This window comes from Marmota monax, unplaced genomic scaffold (genome assembly GCF_021218885.2).
Source record: "Marmota monax isolate L192 unplaced genomic scaffold, Marmota_monax_Labrador192_F-V1.1 WCK01_AAM20220418_F8-fsc00116, whole genome shotgun sequence".
NCBI classification, from domain to species: Eukaryota; Metazoa; Chordata; class Mammalia; order Rodentia; family Sciuridae; genus Marmota; species Marmota monax.
Window position 1 is genome coordinate 760033 of NW_026695220.1, and position 18264 is coordinate 778296.

The 18264-nt window shown below is 36.0% G+C and overlaps 1 protein-coding gene across 21 annotated transcripts in view; it reads right to left on the reverse strand.

The window, feature by feature from the left end:
* The window catches only part of Dst (dystonin), a 451671-nt gene that overhangs the window by 207824 nt on the left and 225583 nt on the right, over positions 1–18264 (reverse strand). For 10 of the 21 annotated variants that reach the window (XM_046432573.2, XM_058575223.1, XM_046432572.2 and 7 more), the window contains 3 exons: positions 12474–12563; positions 10112–10189; positions 7861–7953 (listed from right to left, as the gene is read on the reverse strand). In XM_046432573.2, the coding sequence (XP_046288529.1) occupies positions 7861–7953; positions 10112–10189; positions 12474–12563 (261 nt within the window). Of the gene's footprint in view, positions 1–992; positions 2179–7860; positions 7954–10111; positions 10190–11831; positions 11931–12473; positions 12564–18264 lie in introns of those variants that run through there. The other 11 variants (XM_058575217.1, XM_058575215.1, XM_058575212.1 and 8 more) reach the window with 3 other exon arrangements.

Here is an 18264-nt window from a genome sequence, read left to right on the forward strand (position 1 = left end):
TTGTTTGAGTAATGCACTTCCCAGGCAAGTAAATAAATGCAGATCCTATTACTTTTAAAGACGAGTAAAAACCCCAGAGAAGAAACTTGTATGGAACTTAAATATCAATGTCAGGAATAAAGATCTCAACTTCCTGGAAGTGTGTGTCATATTCAAATTTCTATCACATGTTGTCTTAATGATTTCTTATTTCTGATGGGAGCCAAGAAATAACTCATGTAAACAAAGAGACAGAACAAATTTAAGCAATTTCATCTGTGCCCCCACCCCCAACATACATATAGAATTGGAAGCAATTTTCTGAATGTTTTTGTACATGAAACTGAGAGAGAACTGGATTTTGGCTTTTTAAATTTGTGGGATAGTAAGTCAGTATTGACTGGTAACTGTACTATATAAACATATCCAAGCTATTGAACAATATCCAAACTATTCTCTTATCATGACTGCTTTCATTTTTCAATATTTTTTAAATTTTTAATTAACATATAGTAATGGTACATATTTATGGGGCACAGTGCGGCATTTCAATATCTGTGTACAATTTGTAATGGTCAATTGGCATTTCTATCATCTTAGACATTTATTATTTCTCAGTTTGGGGGAATATTCAAAATCCCCTCTACTATTTTGAAATATTTGATTGTTATGACTATTCTGTCATTTAACTCTTAACTACCATGTAGCTAAGTTTCCACAGGCTAATCCGTAAGAAAAGTCAATGAACTAGAGAAATTTTAAAAAATACATTCTCTTAAACCAGTGCTTTTCTAATTATTCCAACAATAAGTGTACAAAATGTCAAAGTAAAACTTCAAAAAAGAATACAAATAACACCAAAAAAATTCACAATAATCAAATATTTGTAAGGCTAGAATAAAATAGACCAAGAACTCCATAGCTTTCACATAACAAATTACAAAACCTCAGTCTAATGCAGGCAAGTGGAACACTTATTTACACCTTAAATTCAGGCTTCACATTTCACTTACCTCATCTCCATATGTGTCCTTGGAAACAGAGGACATAATAGCACAGAGCGAATGGCATCTCCTTTTTGTGAACTGAACATGGTGTGTTGCACAAGGGCAAAATCTCTCAGTGCCTGGCCTGTCTTGAACACTGCTATAACTTTCTGAGGGAATTTCAGCAGACTCACTCTTTGCAAGTGATCTCTCTCTATCACAGTGAATGGAACTTAAGCTGGCTGCCTTTCGGAAAGGAAAAACATCAGTTTTTCTCTGGAATGTTATTTCTCTTGTGTTGACATCATCTAAATGCTTCTTCCTCTTTGCACAATATGGAGTGCTGTCATTTTCTGAAAGCTCTTCATCCAGGGCACTTAAGCATGCTTTTATTTCACTGTCTTTAGCAGGAGACGTATTCACTTGGTAAGACACACTACTTACAGCCCTCAGCAGAAGTTTCTGTTTAACACCATCAGTTGCAACCTCTGTCTTCTCTCGCTGAACACAGTCTTCTGGTGCAGGGCCAGAGGGAACAGAGCCCTCCGGTTCCAGTCCTCTGGATAAAAGAGTTGGCTGTTTTCTTGAAAACTGAATGTCACACTTCTTGCCTTCATTTCTACTCTTTTGCTCGACCAACTCTGGGTTCCCTACAGCTTTCTGGCTCAGTTTTCTTCTGAAATATTTTCTTCCGGGAGGATATTTTTCAGGGCTCAAAGGAGTTTTGGCAGGATCGAAATACTGTTCTTCTTTCTCGGCTCTTACACAGCCACACACATTCCCCATTTGATCTGTAGATCACAGCTCCACAAAGCCACTCATTTCAAAATCCAGGCTTAGACCTTCTCCATGAAGTCCAGAGATTCTATTCTGACTTGTAATTCCTCACAGACTTTGTGACCATCCTCTTCAGCCTGAGGCCATTTTGCTTATGAAAAAGGCATACGCAAGAAATGCTGTGGCATCTTGCCCAGCTGGGTCCCTGTGTCTCATTAGACACCGTGGCTTATTTCTGGCCACCAATCCTCTTAGACCAACATTACTGCTCACTGCCAAATGACAACACTGATGAGCTTTCAAGGCAAACCCTTGATTCACTGCTAGAGAGGATTATGACCCTCACATTAACTCTCAGCTTTCTGTAATGCAGACACGCTACCAAAGTTTGCATTAACCTTTGAAACTACTGGTGGTTCAACCAATCAGAGAGCAAACAGAAAGCAAATACCAGTCAGGAGAGATTTAGCAAAGTGCCTTTCAAATTCAGTTTCAAATTGTCTCTACTATTTAAAATAAAACCCTCTTTCCTTAAAAAACACCAACTAATTCTGGTACTTTCACACAAACAAGCTCAAAAAATCCCAAATTATATTAAAGACTCTTATTCAAAACAGCACATAAAAATCTGATTCAATAATTAGCCCAAGAAGAAATAATAATACTGAATAAAATTTTTTAAAATTTTTTTCTAAAATAAATCTTTTAATATAGTTTGAAATATTTTTCAAATAACTACAGTTCCAAGCCATCGCCATTATCTGATCATTAAAACTTTCATATGAGTAGATCAATGAATGATAGGATTTAAAGCAGGGAAACTTAGCCAAAGGAAACATCTGTGCATTGTTATACATGAGTAAAGGCAGTTAAACTTTATATGTAACCTTCATACTTGTACTCTAGTTAAATATTATACAGATCAGTAGGGACCTGCTGGAAAAATAATAAATTAGAATGGAACCTGATTATCTCAGGTGTGCATATTTCTAACACTGAGTCACAGATAGGATACCAAAGAAAGTAGCATAGCATAAAATGCACTTAACACATAGGCAAACATCATTTGACTGCAAAAAAATTAAATCAGAAGATAGAACTCACTGTATTTCACTGAGTAAGAATATTCAATTAATCATCAATAATGTTGCAGATACTTGTTAGTAATAGACACCTCACTATATTATTTTCCTGTATAATTTAAAATAGAAATTAGGGCTCGGGTTGTGGCTCAGTGGTAGAGCATTCACCTAGCACGTTCGAGGCCCTGGGTTCGATCCTCAGCACTGCATAAAAATAAATAAAGGTTTTGTGTCCAACTACAACTAAAAAGTAAATATTCAAAAATAAAATAAAATAGAAATTAACATTCTCCAGTGGCAAAAACTGAAGACAATGGCAAAAATAAGGTCTTGGGATTGTCAGGTTGTTGTTCATTTGATTTTAAATTTCTTCAAAGGCAACAGAACATTACTCAAAAGTATTTAAATGGGTGATGTTGGGATTCCTACTAACATGCTAGAGAGGCAACCTGTGATTTCAGTCCCCACCACCCTTCCCTCCAGCCCTGCCAAACTAAGCAATTGTCCATTTCCTCACCACATGCACCGTTTCCTCTCCCAGCAATAGCTCAACTTTAGTATCTGCCTAAGTTGGCACCATCTTGCAAAGCCTATCTCTACTAGCTATAAAAATTTCCTTTATTTTCTAATCCTTCCTAATCCTATCACAATGCTCTCTTCCTATACCTCTTTATTTCTATTTTTGTGGCCAATAGATTCATCACCCTTGATTATGATTAATTATGAACATTCTCCTAATAGACAAGACAATGTACTTAATTATTTTAATATTTCTGGACTGAGCATATGGTGGCTAATGGTATAGGATTAGTGAAATGATAATGCCTCCCTGCAAAATGCTTCCCTGAAACATAGATTCAATGAGTCATGCCCACAGCAAATATTTTTAAAATAAATAAATTGGTCTTCTGAAATTACTTCCCTACTTATGTAAGGTACAGAGAGGGGAAAAAGGCTCAGTCACTCTGAGTGAGGAATGGTTACCTGTTATAAATAGCTTTATATCTTGGGATATCAGAAAACAGTTCTAATTTTCAGTTATGACAGTACTAAGAAAAGTTTTTTCATTTAAATAAGAAGAAACATTTCCATTTTTACCAAAATATAGATAGGTTCCATTTTCAATAAACCTTGTTCTAACTTTAAAATATTGATATTAATGTCTTGTAATTCAGGTCCTACAATACAGTGGATTCCACAGGAACATATCAGAAGGAAATCTTCTTCTGATATTTCTTCTAACTAAACCTTCTCTTCCCTCTTGCCCATGCTAAGTAAGCACTCTACTACTGAACTACACCCACATTGCCCCTTAATATGTAATTCTTCTTGAAGGATCTTTTGCTTCAAATTTCCTCAAACTTAGGGTCTAAATCCACTGCTTCTAATTCCCAACCACATCCTCACATATCTATTTATTATTTTCTAATTTCTGCTCCCAACAGCATGGGAAGTGTTTTCTCCAAGGTCTCCCACATCTTCCTTACAGACAAACTATTAACCTGCACACTGATATAATCTTCTCATGGTCTCTAGCAACATTTCTTACTGTTCATCACTCTTCCATACTTGAAATTTTCTTCTCTTGGTTTTATCAATTCATCTTCCTGTTGCTTCATCCACCTCTCTATATATTCCTTTCTATTTCCTCAGTAGCATCATTTCCTGCACCTGTGAAAAGATCTTCAGATCTTCTCCATCCCAAGATTATTAACACCTGTACCTCTGACTTCTCAGTTCTGTTCTGCTCACCTGCCTCCAAATACCCTGTGGACAAACAGGACATCCCACCTGCCATCAAACCCACTCAGAAGGACAGTAGTTGTCCACCACCCCTTGGCCTTCACCCCTATGTCTTTTGTAGTTTACTGTTTTCTGATCTCTCAGGCTAGAGATGAATCATCCCTTACTAAGACTCTTCTCCATCCTCTATGCCCTGTGGTCAAGTCCCTATTTTCCTTCTTAAAAATCTGTCTTCTTTTGCCAGGCTCTGTGGTACATGCCTATAACCCCATCTACTCAGCTGAGGCAGGAGGATTACAGATTTGAGGACAGATCTAGCAACTTAGTGAGACCATCTCAAAATAAAATAAAAAAGGGCTGGAGATATAGTTCAGTGGCAGAGAGCTTGCCTAGCATATGCAAGGTCCTAGGTTCAACAACAGTACCATCCCCATCACTATTACCACCGAAAAACCCTCATCTCTTGCACTGAGTTTCCCATCCTCCCCTGAGCCATGACTTTTATCACTACTCTCTGAGAACACCACCTCAGCTTCTCACCTTACTCCTGACTATGGACTCTGCTTATTTCTATCTATTTTACAAATAAATAATAGATTCTGTTTTCTAAAACACAATTTTCCAAGCTCAGAGTGATTAAGTAATTTTCCCAATGCCATCACAGCAAGAAATAAAAAAATCAAGAACAAAACTTAATTCTCCCTTCTTCTAAAGCCTGAGTACTTTCTACTGCTTTAAAGCAATCTTTATTCTGGTGTCCAAAATTCAGACACAGCCTGCCTCACCAGTTGGGTGGTGAAGAGTTTGGCTCCCTCTTGTGACAGGCCTCCAACTCTGCCATCTGGTTTTTTTTTTTTTTTTCTCTTCTTCTTCTTTTTCTTGTTCTAATTACTCACACACAACAGTAGGATGGATTTTGACACATCATAGTTAAATGGAGTATAACTCCTCTTTCTTCTGGTTGTATGTGATGTAGAGTTACACAGGTCATATAATCATATATGCACATAGAGTAATAATGTCCAATTCATTCTACTATCATTCCTACTTCCATATCCCCTCCCCACCCTTCACTCCCCTCTGTCTAATCCAAACTACCTCTCTTCTTCCCTAGCCCTGCCCCTACTTTTGTGAATTAGCATCTGCATAGCAGAGAAAACATTTGGTCTTTGATTCTTTCAGATTGACTTATTTTGTTTAGCATGATATTCTCCAGCTCCATCCATTTATCTGCAAATGTCATAATTTCATTCTTCTTTATGGCTGAGTAATATTCCATTGTTTATATATACCATATTATCTTTATCCATTCATCTGCTGAAAGGCACCTAGGTTGGTTCCATAGTTCAGCTATTGTGAATTGAGCTGCCACGAATACTGATGTGGCTACATCACTATAATACACTGATTTTAAGTCCTTTGGGTATAAACCTAGGAGTGGGATTATTGTGTCAAATAGTAGTTCCATTCCAAGTTTTCTGAGGGATCTCCATACTTTCTTTCTATAGTGATTGCAACATTTTGCAATTCTACCAGCAAGGTACAAGTACACTTTTGCCCCCACATCCTCACCGACATTTATTGTTGCTGGAGTGAGATGGAATCTCAGTATAGTTTTGATTTGAATTTCTCTAATTACTAGAGATGTTGAACATTTTTTTTCCATATATTTGTTTATCAACTGTATTTCTTCTTCTGCAAAGTACCTGTTCATTTCCTTAGCCCACTTATTGATTGGGCTCTTTGTTTATTTTGGTGTTAAGTTTTTAGTTCTTTAAATATCCTAGAGATGAATGCTCTATCTGAAGTGCATGTGGTAAAGATTTTCTCCCATTCTGTAGGCTCTCTCTTCACATTGATTGTTTCCTTTGCTATGAAGAAGGTTTTTAGTATGAAAGATCCCATTTATTGATTCTTGATTTTACTTCTTGAGCTGTAGGAGACTTGTTAAGTAAGTCAGTTCCTAAGCCAACATGGTGGAGACTTGGGCCTATATTTTTTCTATTAGGCACAGGGCCTCTGTTCTAGTACCTAAGTCCTTGATCCACTTTGAGTTGAGTTTTGTACAGGGTGAGAGAACCATATGAGATTCTTCAAGTTTTGGTCCTACTAAATGTGCAGGGCGGGGCTAGAATTGTGGCTCAGTGGTACAGTGCTTGCCTGGCACATGTGAGGCACTGGGTTCAATTCTTAGCACCATATATAATTAAAAAAAAAAAAACTCACAAAGGTCCATTGACAACTTTTTAAAAAAATGCAGGGACCCTGATCCACTTAAAAATAATTAAAGGTTTTCTGAGAAAGCTACTGAGAACCTGCACAGGAATTCAACTTTGGGGCCAAATCTACTTAGACTTTACCCAATTCTGTTACAAGATCTGGTTATGGGCTCCATATCTAAATCCTGGCCTTATTTTTGTGCTTCATACCCATATCCCCTAAGGATGGGACCCTCCAGTAATGATTTCAATAGTGACACTGACTGGACATTCACCTACATTAGCCTCCCTACAGTCTAGCTAGCACCTCTCCTCCTCTTATATCTCCTCCAATGCCCGTCTAGGTCCTGGAACCCACCTGGAATCTCCTCCCCAAAGCTCTCCATTATCTGTCTTATCTCTCCCATTTCCAAATGGCCCATTCCCCTCAAATATTACATTTCAGTCAATTTTTTTTAAGCCTAATTCCTCTCAAGATTTGATTGAGAACACCAATTCCTTTCTGTAGCTAGAAAACTATCTATCTTAACTTCAAGGTTCAACTGCACAGTTATCAGTAAGAGGCACAGCATGCCTACTGCAGGATGGGTTCTGTGCACATAGAACATTTCATGAGCAGACACTAGGCACAACACAGGCAGGACTTTTCTTCTAAGTCAGATCTCTTTAGGATAATTCTACTGCCATCTAGTGTATATCAAAGAAACAACAAACTTATTTTTAATAAGGATAAAAATTATTCTAAATAAGGATTACTTTATAAAATCTCTAAAATAGATAACATTGTCAAAAATGAAAAAAAAAATGTGTCTGCATTCAAGAATGAAACTCTGTGTCTTCCAAATCTATAATTACAAGCACAGTCCTTAAAACTACATTCAAGCTCGTGGAGAACAGGAAATGTGAAGCCAGGTTCACAGTGTTACCTGAAAGAACAATTTAAATATATTGTTTAAGAAAATAAGTCCCAAATTGATTTTTCTTTCATAGGATATAAAAAGTCCTTCATAAGAACTACCTTAAAATTAGCCATAAAAGACTTAAGAAATGATATCTAAGAAAAAGTGGACTTACCTGAAAGTGCAAAATTATTGTCCATATTAATCCCAAAGTCAATTTGGGATTTCCGTCTGTTATGTCATCATTTCTAATATTCACTAATTTCACCTGTTTCATATATGGAAAAGATAAAAATGTTACTAAACCAGCACACGAGTTATCTTTACCTACAGAAAAACAATCCTTAAATATGCAAATACAGTAATCAACAAAATACTGGTTTACTGTTACCTTATTTTTGAGGGGCAGAGGAGGAGTATTGGGGACTGTACCAGTGCCTCCTGCATTACAGGCAAGTACTCTAGCACTGAGCTACATCCCCAGTCCTCAGTTATTTTAATATAGCAAAGTACAGAGTAAGCACAAAGGCAATATGGGTGTTATTTGGTTTTGTCTTCTAAAGCAAGTACTGAAAGCATCTACTTGTCAAAAATACAACTGCAGTCAGGAAGGCCTAAGTATCTGCAATCTTAAAATTAGAAATAATTTTTCTTTCAACATAGGTTTTTCATCCTTATCATTAGATAGGAAATTGTTCTGATCCATAAAATAATTTTAACAATGTCTCACACTTCCATCACAAATGATTTAAAAAATAACATTATTTTTCTATCAATCTATCATAAATTGGTATATGTTATTGAGCATTTGGAAGACTGTTCAAATTAAAAAACAGTATAATACTCAGACTAAAGTTTATCAACTGCTAAACGAGGCATTCAGGTAAGTTAATGTAATGATAATGTCTAACATTTATTTCCCAGACAAAAGAGTCAAATATCATGTATTAATTGCCAAGAATTATATAACATAATATCTAATATTTTACTTACTGGAAAAATACTACCATAAATATTTCAAGCAAGAGTGCATAAGTAACCATTAATAGTTTGGAAACTTCCACTAGAATACAGAATAATGAGGCAAAAGTAGTAATATTTAAAACAGTTAAGCACTAAGTATTTACTAGCATTTAATAACTAAGAGCATTTAAATATGCATAATAAGCTAAATAAAGGAATAATAAAATCCAGTGTTCCCCTCTCCCCTTTTCCTTACTTCCTTTTTTTACCCACTCCTCTAAAAACTGTTGCCACCCAATTTCTCATTATTTTCATTAATTTTCAACTCTCCTGCCTTTTTCTCTTGTACTTGAAAGACTTATGCTACTACAATACAAAATGCTACCTAATAAAGATCACATCCAACATTCTTTTCCAGAAACCTCAAGCTAGTTGAAGACTGTTGTCAGGAATGTTATTTAAGTTTTAATCACTCATAAACTACCTAACACTATTACTATGGTTTGAATGTATACAATTCCAAAATTCAGATGCTGCCTCTGTGATGAGGTTGAAAGGTGGACCTTTAAGAGATAATTATGGGGCTGGGGATGTAGCTCACTGGTAGAGCACTTGCCAGGGCTGAGGCCTTGGGTTCCATCCCCAGCACCATGGAAGAGAGAAAGAGAGAAAAAACATTAATGAATTATGTCATGAGGGCTCCTCCTCTCTTGAATGTGATGAGATGCCCTTATATAAAGAGGCTTGATGAGGACTGAGTTTGCTTTTTCACCTTCCTGTCCCTTGTCCCTTCTGATATGTGAAGACACAGGGGTCCTCTCCTCCAGAGAAAGCAGTCCTCACCAGACACCAAATGGTGGTGCCTTGATCTTGGACTTCCAGATTCCAAAATATATGAGAAATAAATTTCTGTTCTTTATGAAATACTCACTCTCAGGTATTCTAGTACAGCAGAATAAAATGCACCAAGATAATTACCAACTTATAAAAAATAAAATATTGCCTAATCACTATTAAGTACTATGAATGCTTATACTGAGTTTTAGAAAGTATGATATAAAATGTTTTAATAAAATGAAGTGTTTTTATATACTAAGGGTAAAAAATAAAATGTTGTTTCCCCAGTACCAAGTACTGTTCATAGGCATACTTAACATTCCATTGCTACTAAAATGTCATTAACTGCCTAGGCAAATGCATTCCAATTCAAACAGAGAAAATCAGTTGCTCTTATTCAGATGGAAATGTAGCCACTTATAATTCCTTCTGAGTTTACACCTAATATTAACTTCCTTTTCTTCAGAACAAATGTTTAAAAACACTTTAAAATATTTGCCTCACCAAAGCACAGCTTCATTATTATAATTCATAGTCATGTTTAACCTTTTTCTTCCCTGACATGTTTTATGTAGATTTACTTAATCACATATGTTTATATAATTAGAGTCTGAAAACCTTCATACCTGGCGTCTTTTCAAATAGTCAAGTGCAATTTGTACATTCTGTAGCCTGTGGAAACGCATCCGACCTTTTTCTCTGGGCTAAGAACAAAAAAATGTAGATATAAAAAGCACTGTAGTTTCTAATACCACTGCCCATGCTAACTTCATTAGACTTCCCACTCATCTGAATATATTAAAACAATATTTAGGTAAGCCTGTAAAATTTTTTTAAAAAGCTTTTAATTTCTTCATATTATCTGGGACTGAATGTAAACTACTAGGGACTTTTTCTTAATGCATTTTAAATTTAATACTTCATTCCAAAAGTTTTATCTAAACAAAAGTTAAAAGAGAAAATGCCATAGAAATACATTTTAATGTTCACTAACAGAATATTCCTAGCCCACAGATATTTAACTGTGGATGCACAAAAATAATTAAATATCATTCCCCATTTTGCCTTCTTAATAAACACTGACTGTTAGCAGGAGGGTTTTTATAATTATTGTATATATGGGATGTTAATGAAAATGAGGTAACATAGCATGCAGTTAGTATAAAAATCACCAAGTAGAAAGAAAGATTGACTTAGTATGATAGAGGAAGAGAAAAACGCGATTAAAATCACATAATATATTTCCTCTTTATTTTATTTTAGCTTTTTCACAAAACTGAACTGACTCTATGATAATGAGAAAGGACTCCACTAGTTTTACACTGCATGGGAATGGACAGGATTACTTTCTCAGTCTAAGGAAAAGTGGCAAACCATCATTCTTTTCCTTAACGCTGTTTCCCTTAAGAAACGATACAAGTGAGCAGAAGGAAAACATAAGGAAACAGAGCTGAGAAATGTTTAACGAAAATACAAAGAATGGAGCAGGAATCTGTCACATAAAATCTTCCCAAGGGAAAAACAAAAAAGGCAAAACTGACAGCTTAGCTTCTTAAATATGAATAGGTTGCTGAAGCCAAAGGTTCCATAATAAAACAAACAGCAGACCACAGAAGGGAAATAAGTTCTGCATAACCATTGGAAAATATGTTGATAAATTCACCCCTCGAATTCAACAAAAGCACAATTTCCAAGGAAATCAGGGGCACTTGGGATGGAGATGACAAAAGAAGCACATCTGCCTTGCTGAGGTGGGTCAATGTTAGCTGTGTGTCATGGAGATTCAACAGCTCTGTGGGTTTGGTTAGGATGCTAGATTTTAAAACCTTCCTATATTTAAATATGGTAAGACCTTTTAGAATGTCCACCAAACACCTACTGCCAATAGGTATGATTTAAAGCAGAAACTTAAATCCTAAATAAAATTCCTATAAGTCCTTTGAAAAAAATCAATAGTTGCCAAGTTTGAAATATCAATTCCATAAGTGAAATGAGTTTGCACAAAAATTAGCATGCTTGTTCTAAGATTTCATACTTTTATACAAGGTATATGAAATTCCTTAGGTAAAATGCTGTCTTATAATTTAGGCAAATACGTGCGATTACCATGTGGTACATACATAGTAATGTGAAAATGATTCATTTTAGCTCTCTAAAGATTTTTAAAGAGAAAATATTTCCTTTGTCCATTTTTTTTTTTTTTTTGGCACACACATCCACCTCGCTGTAGGCTTTGGTCCTTCCTATACTTTTCTCAAGAGAAGCCCATGAGTTACTGCTCTATCAGGTTAGCGCTCACCACACTGGACCCACTAGGTTAGTCGAGTTATGGGGGCCGACACCTACCCCCTTATCCTCATCCTCCACATCCTCATGCTGTTCATATGCGCATGCTTCTGTGGCACTCACCAATCGTAAGGTCTTCAAAAAATCTCGCTCCCTTGGCTAATGAATATAACAGACAGAAGAAAGGACAGCAAAGACACAAGACAGACCAGAAATGAAAAGAAGAGCATGAACAGAACATAATGAGGGAGCACAGTAACCAAGAAGGGGAGGTAATGTTCACAAATAAGGAAATGACACCTGAGGAATGAGTTAGACCATTTTTTTTCAGAAAGCAATGTTTATTTCCTTGCTATTTGTGAGTCTTTTAATGTGTGGTTATATTATGCATCCAACTGCTGCTAAGCAAAAAAAAAAAAAAAAAAAAACCCGAAGGTTAAAAAAAGAAAAGCAAGAGCAAAAATAGTATTTTAATGATTATATAAGCGAAGTCATCAAAGTGCTTCAAGTTTCTCAAATTCACACCATTTGAAGTCTTGAGAATGCTTAGGCATCTAACCAGAACTTTTTTTTTCCTGATAGAATTCACAGCTTAAAGGATGAATGTTGCAAAAATCCGAAAAGTCTGTGTTGAAAACACACTTGTTATATGTGCAGTGGACTAAATGTTCTTCAAAATGAATTAAGAAAATTGAAACTTACCAAGGTATCTCCTGAAAGAACCTCTAAGAGAGAGATCAAATTGTGTCCGTCCCTTAAGTCTTCATAGAGATCATTCACATGTTTCCGAACCTACACAGAGAAAAGCAAAACTTTTGGTCCTACAGTTCTGAATCATTCTTCACATTCTTAAACAAGAAAGGGGTAAGTACAAAACATTCTTCGTACAGTATTTGTTCATGTGCCCATTTTTTATTTTTACTTTCTCATTACTTAAAAATTAAATTTGAATTTCAAAGCTATAAATAGTGAACTTCAGATTTATAATTTATAAAGACAGGACTGTTAAATTTTTAGTGCAGTGAATAAACATAAGCCTGGACTATTGCACGGGGTGACCACTGCTTCCCTAAAGGCAGTACCCTGACTTTATTTATTATTCCACCTTCACCAGTGGGCTGTGCCCTTATTCCCAACCCCCTCGAATCAGTCTTCCTACTCTGCAGACCAATGAAAGATCCAGGATACAAAGGCATACACTCCACATCTTAAGAATCCATAGTAAGCTGTGCAAAGGCTACATGAGACTCTATGTATCATTCTTCCAACTTCCTGTGAACTTATAATTCTTTTAAAATATAAAGTTTTCTCAAATCCATACATGTCAGATTAGAAGGCCTCTGTCCAAATCTTCCTCTGCTCAGCACAAATCTTGTGGTGGAGAGTTTTCAAAACTCAGTAACATTAGCACAAAGTCATCACTCAATCTGTAACAACTTCCCTCACTAAATTCAACCTGTTATTCTAGAGCTCAAGCCACTATGACTCCTAGAAAGCTCTGTCTTTCCAGCAGGGGCAGATCCCACAAGTACTTGGCCTACTACTAAGCTTGTGCTAAATGGACAGGTGTCCTCACAGGCTAAGATGGCTGCTCCACAGAGGGCAGGTACATGTGCACTTCCTCACCTGGTAACAATTCAGGGATAGGGCTAACATTACTTTTGCAACTCCCATGAAAGGAGCCAAAGAAGTGGTCTAGCAAAGAGACAGGAAGCAGAATCCCATCTACTTAACAAGTTGCACAAGCCCTGAGCACTTGCTAGTCTTTGGAGTAAAATGCTAAAGGTTTCTAAGTATGAATCAAACTTCTTTGCACTTCTCAAATGTCATGTGAACATACAGCACAAAGTAATAAAAATGTTTAAAATTCTTTTATTGTTGTTGTTGTTGTTTTAAATATATTTTTTAGTTGTAGGTAGACACAATTCTTTTATTTTTATTGGTGCTGAGGACTGAACCTAGTGCCTCATGTACGCTAGGCGAGCGCTCTACCACTGAGCCACAACAACCTCAGCCCCAAAGATCTAAAATTCTGATCAAAACCATCTGACTATATAACAAGAAGAAAAAAAAAAAAGGTCTGACGTCAACTGAAATGAAATTTTTAATGGTAAGTCTTTCACACACACACCCATACACACACACACACACACACACACAAAACTGGTTTAAATGCTGTTAAACTGCATTATCTTCATTGACTACATTTATAGTTTACAATATCTTGTTTTTGTTTTGTGGTGCTGGGGATTGAGCCCAGGCCCTTGTGCATGCTAGGCAAGTGTTCCACCACTGAGCTTCATCTCCAGCAGCAGTAGTGTAAGAAAATATTTTTGATTCATGACAAAATTCCACTTAGGAGTAACATATCAAATTACTGACTCCTCTACCCAACATATAGGGACTTTTTGCCAAGGTCACAGAACCTTTTAATATTCAGATACTTGTCTGGCATCATTATCCACAAATATGCAATGTATGTATTAATGTCCACCACTAAGTAACTGCTAATGTCAGCGGTTCCTAGAAAATGGCCAGCAAAAGTAAGAGTTCGTTACTTTTAAACAAATATCCATCTTTACAAACCTACATTTAATTTTGATTTCCTAGTTACCAAAAATTACCAGTTAAATCTTTGGTATCACAGTAAGAGAAAGTTTTAAAATACTTTATTTCTTTTTTAAAAAATCATAACACTTTAGACAATTCTTATTTAGAATATCCATAAATAAAAAAAACAAAGTAAGTTACAAATAAACTGCATTGAAATACGTGCCTCAGGATAGACAGTATTAAATGACAATCTCCTCATGGCCTTAATTATATTCTAGAGATGAACTAATTCTCAATGACCTTTTCAGGAATGCAACTACTATATCCATGACACATACAGGAACATAAGCCCTTGCTGAGATGAGAACTAGTACTGTAATTTTCAGGTTGCATTAAAGCACTCTATGAATTTATAAGGCCAAAATCTGTACTTAAAATCAAGCTTGTGAATGTTGCACATATTAAAACATCTAGATTTATGTATTTCTTACTGTACCTCCAGTGTAACCAGAAAGCAGCCTAACCCTAAAAGAGCCTGAACAAGGTCACTAAGAGATCATATTTATATAAATAATATTATGCAGCTACTGATCCTCAGCCAGCTGTTTAATCTCTTGAAATAAATGGCTTTATTGTGCAGGCCTGACATCCTCAGCACACAAGGACAGCGGAAACAGGCACGTGATCAGGATGGGGCCTCCCCAAACAGTGACTAATGCAGTGTTGAGAGTTCTGGTGAGCCCACCAGACTCCACATTTCACTTCCTGTGTCTTTCTCACTCCAGGATAGTTAAAGATGGGGTGTGATTATGAACACTTATTTCATAGGAAGGCAATTTCACAACTTGCCTTGCCAGGTTGAACTAAACCCCCTACATCAAAAAAACCTTCCAAAACCAGATGTCATTTTTCACCATTATATTTATACAGAAAAATTAAATTAGGCATCTTTAGAAAAGGATTATAATAATACTATATATTAATCCAAATTAGAAAAAGAGAAATCTTGTTAAAAGGGGAAAAAAATCATAATAATTAGGAGACCTGCATTTATGTCCCACTTCTGACCCTAGCCTCATGAACTTGAACCAACTGCCTAAACTGTCCAGGCCTCGGGGTTTTTTTGTTGTTTTTTTTTGTTTGTTTTTGTTTTTTTCATCTGTAAAATAGAAGTCTGATAAAGAAATTCTCTCATTCAAACTAAAAAACAAAAATTCTACCACGTGAAAATAAAATTATCATTTTCTAAAATTAATGACTTGCCAATTTAAAAGAAAGCATGTAAACTGAAAAGCTATTCAAAGTCTTGTAGCTTAAGAATTTTAGAAGAAAAAATAGAAATAGAGTAATTTAATTTCTGTAATGCTTTAAAGTATTCTGAGACACTGGTTACCATGCAATCCTGCCTGCCTTTCTAATTTGAAGTGATTAATCTGAAATACTGTATATGAAAACTGTTCTACAAATGTAACACATCAGGTCTGAGGGTATACCACATTAGTAGAGCACCTTACCAGCATGCATGAGGCCCTGGATTCCAGGGCAAAACAAACAAATGTAAGTTATCATTATTTACATATTTGTCATTCCATAGAAAGTAAATGTTACCATTAACAATAAAAAGCAAAAATGCATGATGAGTTGTTACATTACTAGGGGCCCAGCCCTGTGATAAATGCTTTATAAATAGCAGCTTATTTTGCTCACCATAAACAAATTAGGTAAAAAGAAATGGCATTAAAAATATTTATAGTCAACATTATAATTCAAGTAATATAATCAACAATGAACTGAAATAGGAAAAGTGAAGTTCTAGAGAAATACCTGATCACGAGAGCAATTTAGGAAAGAGAAAAGAGGGAAATTAAACAGTTAAACCTACACAGGAATCATTACTTTATTTTGTCCTAAGTCTGAGTCATAGACATTTGGCCTGGTAACTTTCCTTCACAGATGACTACACTAACTGCCAATAGCTTTAACCTTCTGTTTTCCATTTTCAGTAAAACATTCTTTCTTCTCTTTTTGGATAGTTTTTCCCGGTGGAACAAAAAACTGTCAGAATAAATAGTGCTAGAGAAAGTGATGAGCAATGTAAAAGCACTCTTAGGTACCTTGGGATTAAATTATATAACTTGAATTACATAATGAGAGCAAAGCATCACTTTCTGTATTTCACAAAATTCTCCCAGAATTTTGCAGTATTTTCTAAAATTTTTACTACATTGTATCTACAGTTCACCCCTAGGGGGTGCTAACCTTGTACTTAAGAGAACATCCTAAGAAAGGAAAATAAATAGACAAGAAAACCTTCCATGGGGGAAATGATTCTAAATAAGGTGCTGGTAATAACATAGGCAATATTTCAAAATTATCTTGGAGAATAAAATATAGCAGAAATATAGCAGAATATGTCAGGTCTGTATTATCCAAATGGATTAACTGATCAAAAAAAAAAAAAAAAACCATACACACACACAAAAACAAAACTCAAAAACAAACCAACCAAACTACTACTCCAAAAATGTCATTTTGCTAATCATTTGGTGATTTGGTTTTATATGAGCTAAATCAAATTCCACTTTGGAGAGAACAGGAACATTGTATAGCTGCTTATTAAACTGCCTTTCTTCAAAAATCTCACTTTGTAGTGGTTCATGTTAATCTTCACAAATGCCACAATAATTTTACTTCCCATATTTAAGCATGTTGCTACCATGTGGCTGCAGTTCAATGGAGATCACCAAATATTTACTGAGCAACCGTAGTGAATATACTCAGAGTATGGTCAGGGAGCTTTATACTAGTCTAAGCTCTAAGAACTCCTCCAATCAAAGAAGTCAGGAATGTTCTCCATAGAATGAAGAACAAGAACAAGGCAAAAGCTATTTGGTGAGTTCCAGGGGGAAGCAGCCTGGAAGGTGAGGCAGGAAACTGGGCCTGGACACATGGCAGCTTCAGGTGCCACATTAAGAAGCTTGGGTGAAAAGGTGAAAAGAACTACTAAAGGCTTTTAAGAAAAATGAGGAAATCCTATTGTGGGAGACCAGAATATATTGCCCCCCAAAATGAAGGATTGCTGAGCTAAAGACAAATGAGAAGCAGGAGACTCAGGTAAGCTCTCTACCATTCCAACATCTGCTTAGAAGCGGGGCACAGATTTTCAAAGACAAAAGGTATCTTCTGATTGAACCAGAGAGAACAAGGGTTAACCACTGAAGAAGATTTTGAAACCTTGCTGGCCTGAGATGGTACCAGAGAATTCTACATAAATAAGCTTACTAACTCAACTATCTGTCATTCATTTTCCTTTCCCATGCTGCCACCCCAAGAGACTCAAACTCCTTTTCTTTTGTCTTGTCGTTTCCCTAATATTTCATTGTTCTTGGTTGAAGATGCTATGTAAACTGAAATTCAAAGCCATCTCTTAGAGAACTCCTAATCCCATGGGTATCTCCCAAGTATATGTGAAATTCATGTGTTAATAAACTAGCTTTCTCTGGCAAATCTTTTGTTACAGGGGCCTACTCCAACTGAGAACCTATGGGGATCATTCTTTCCCTACTTATCTCTGATCAATACATTTTTCTTGTAAACTATTATCTTGAGCAGACCCAAACTGCAGGTAAAGCCCAAGGCCCAATCTGTACACAGCAGTAGAGAAAAAAGGTCCCTCAGGAAAAAGTAGAATAAAGAGGACACTGGGTTAAGGAACCTTGGAAAAAAATGCATACATCCCAGCACAACAGCACCAATCAAAAGATCAGCCACATAAAGGATCCACAGTCCTCTCTTAAAGAACTTGTACATCTGAAAGACACAGTATTCTGGAAAACAATCGTCTATCTTTAGAAAAGAACATAAATAATAAAAGAAGGCTTGTCCCAAAGGACGTCGCCTCACTGCCTTGTACTAACTGGGTGAAAAGAAAGGGGCTAGC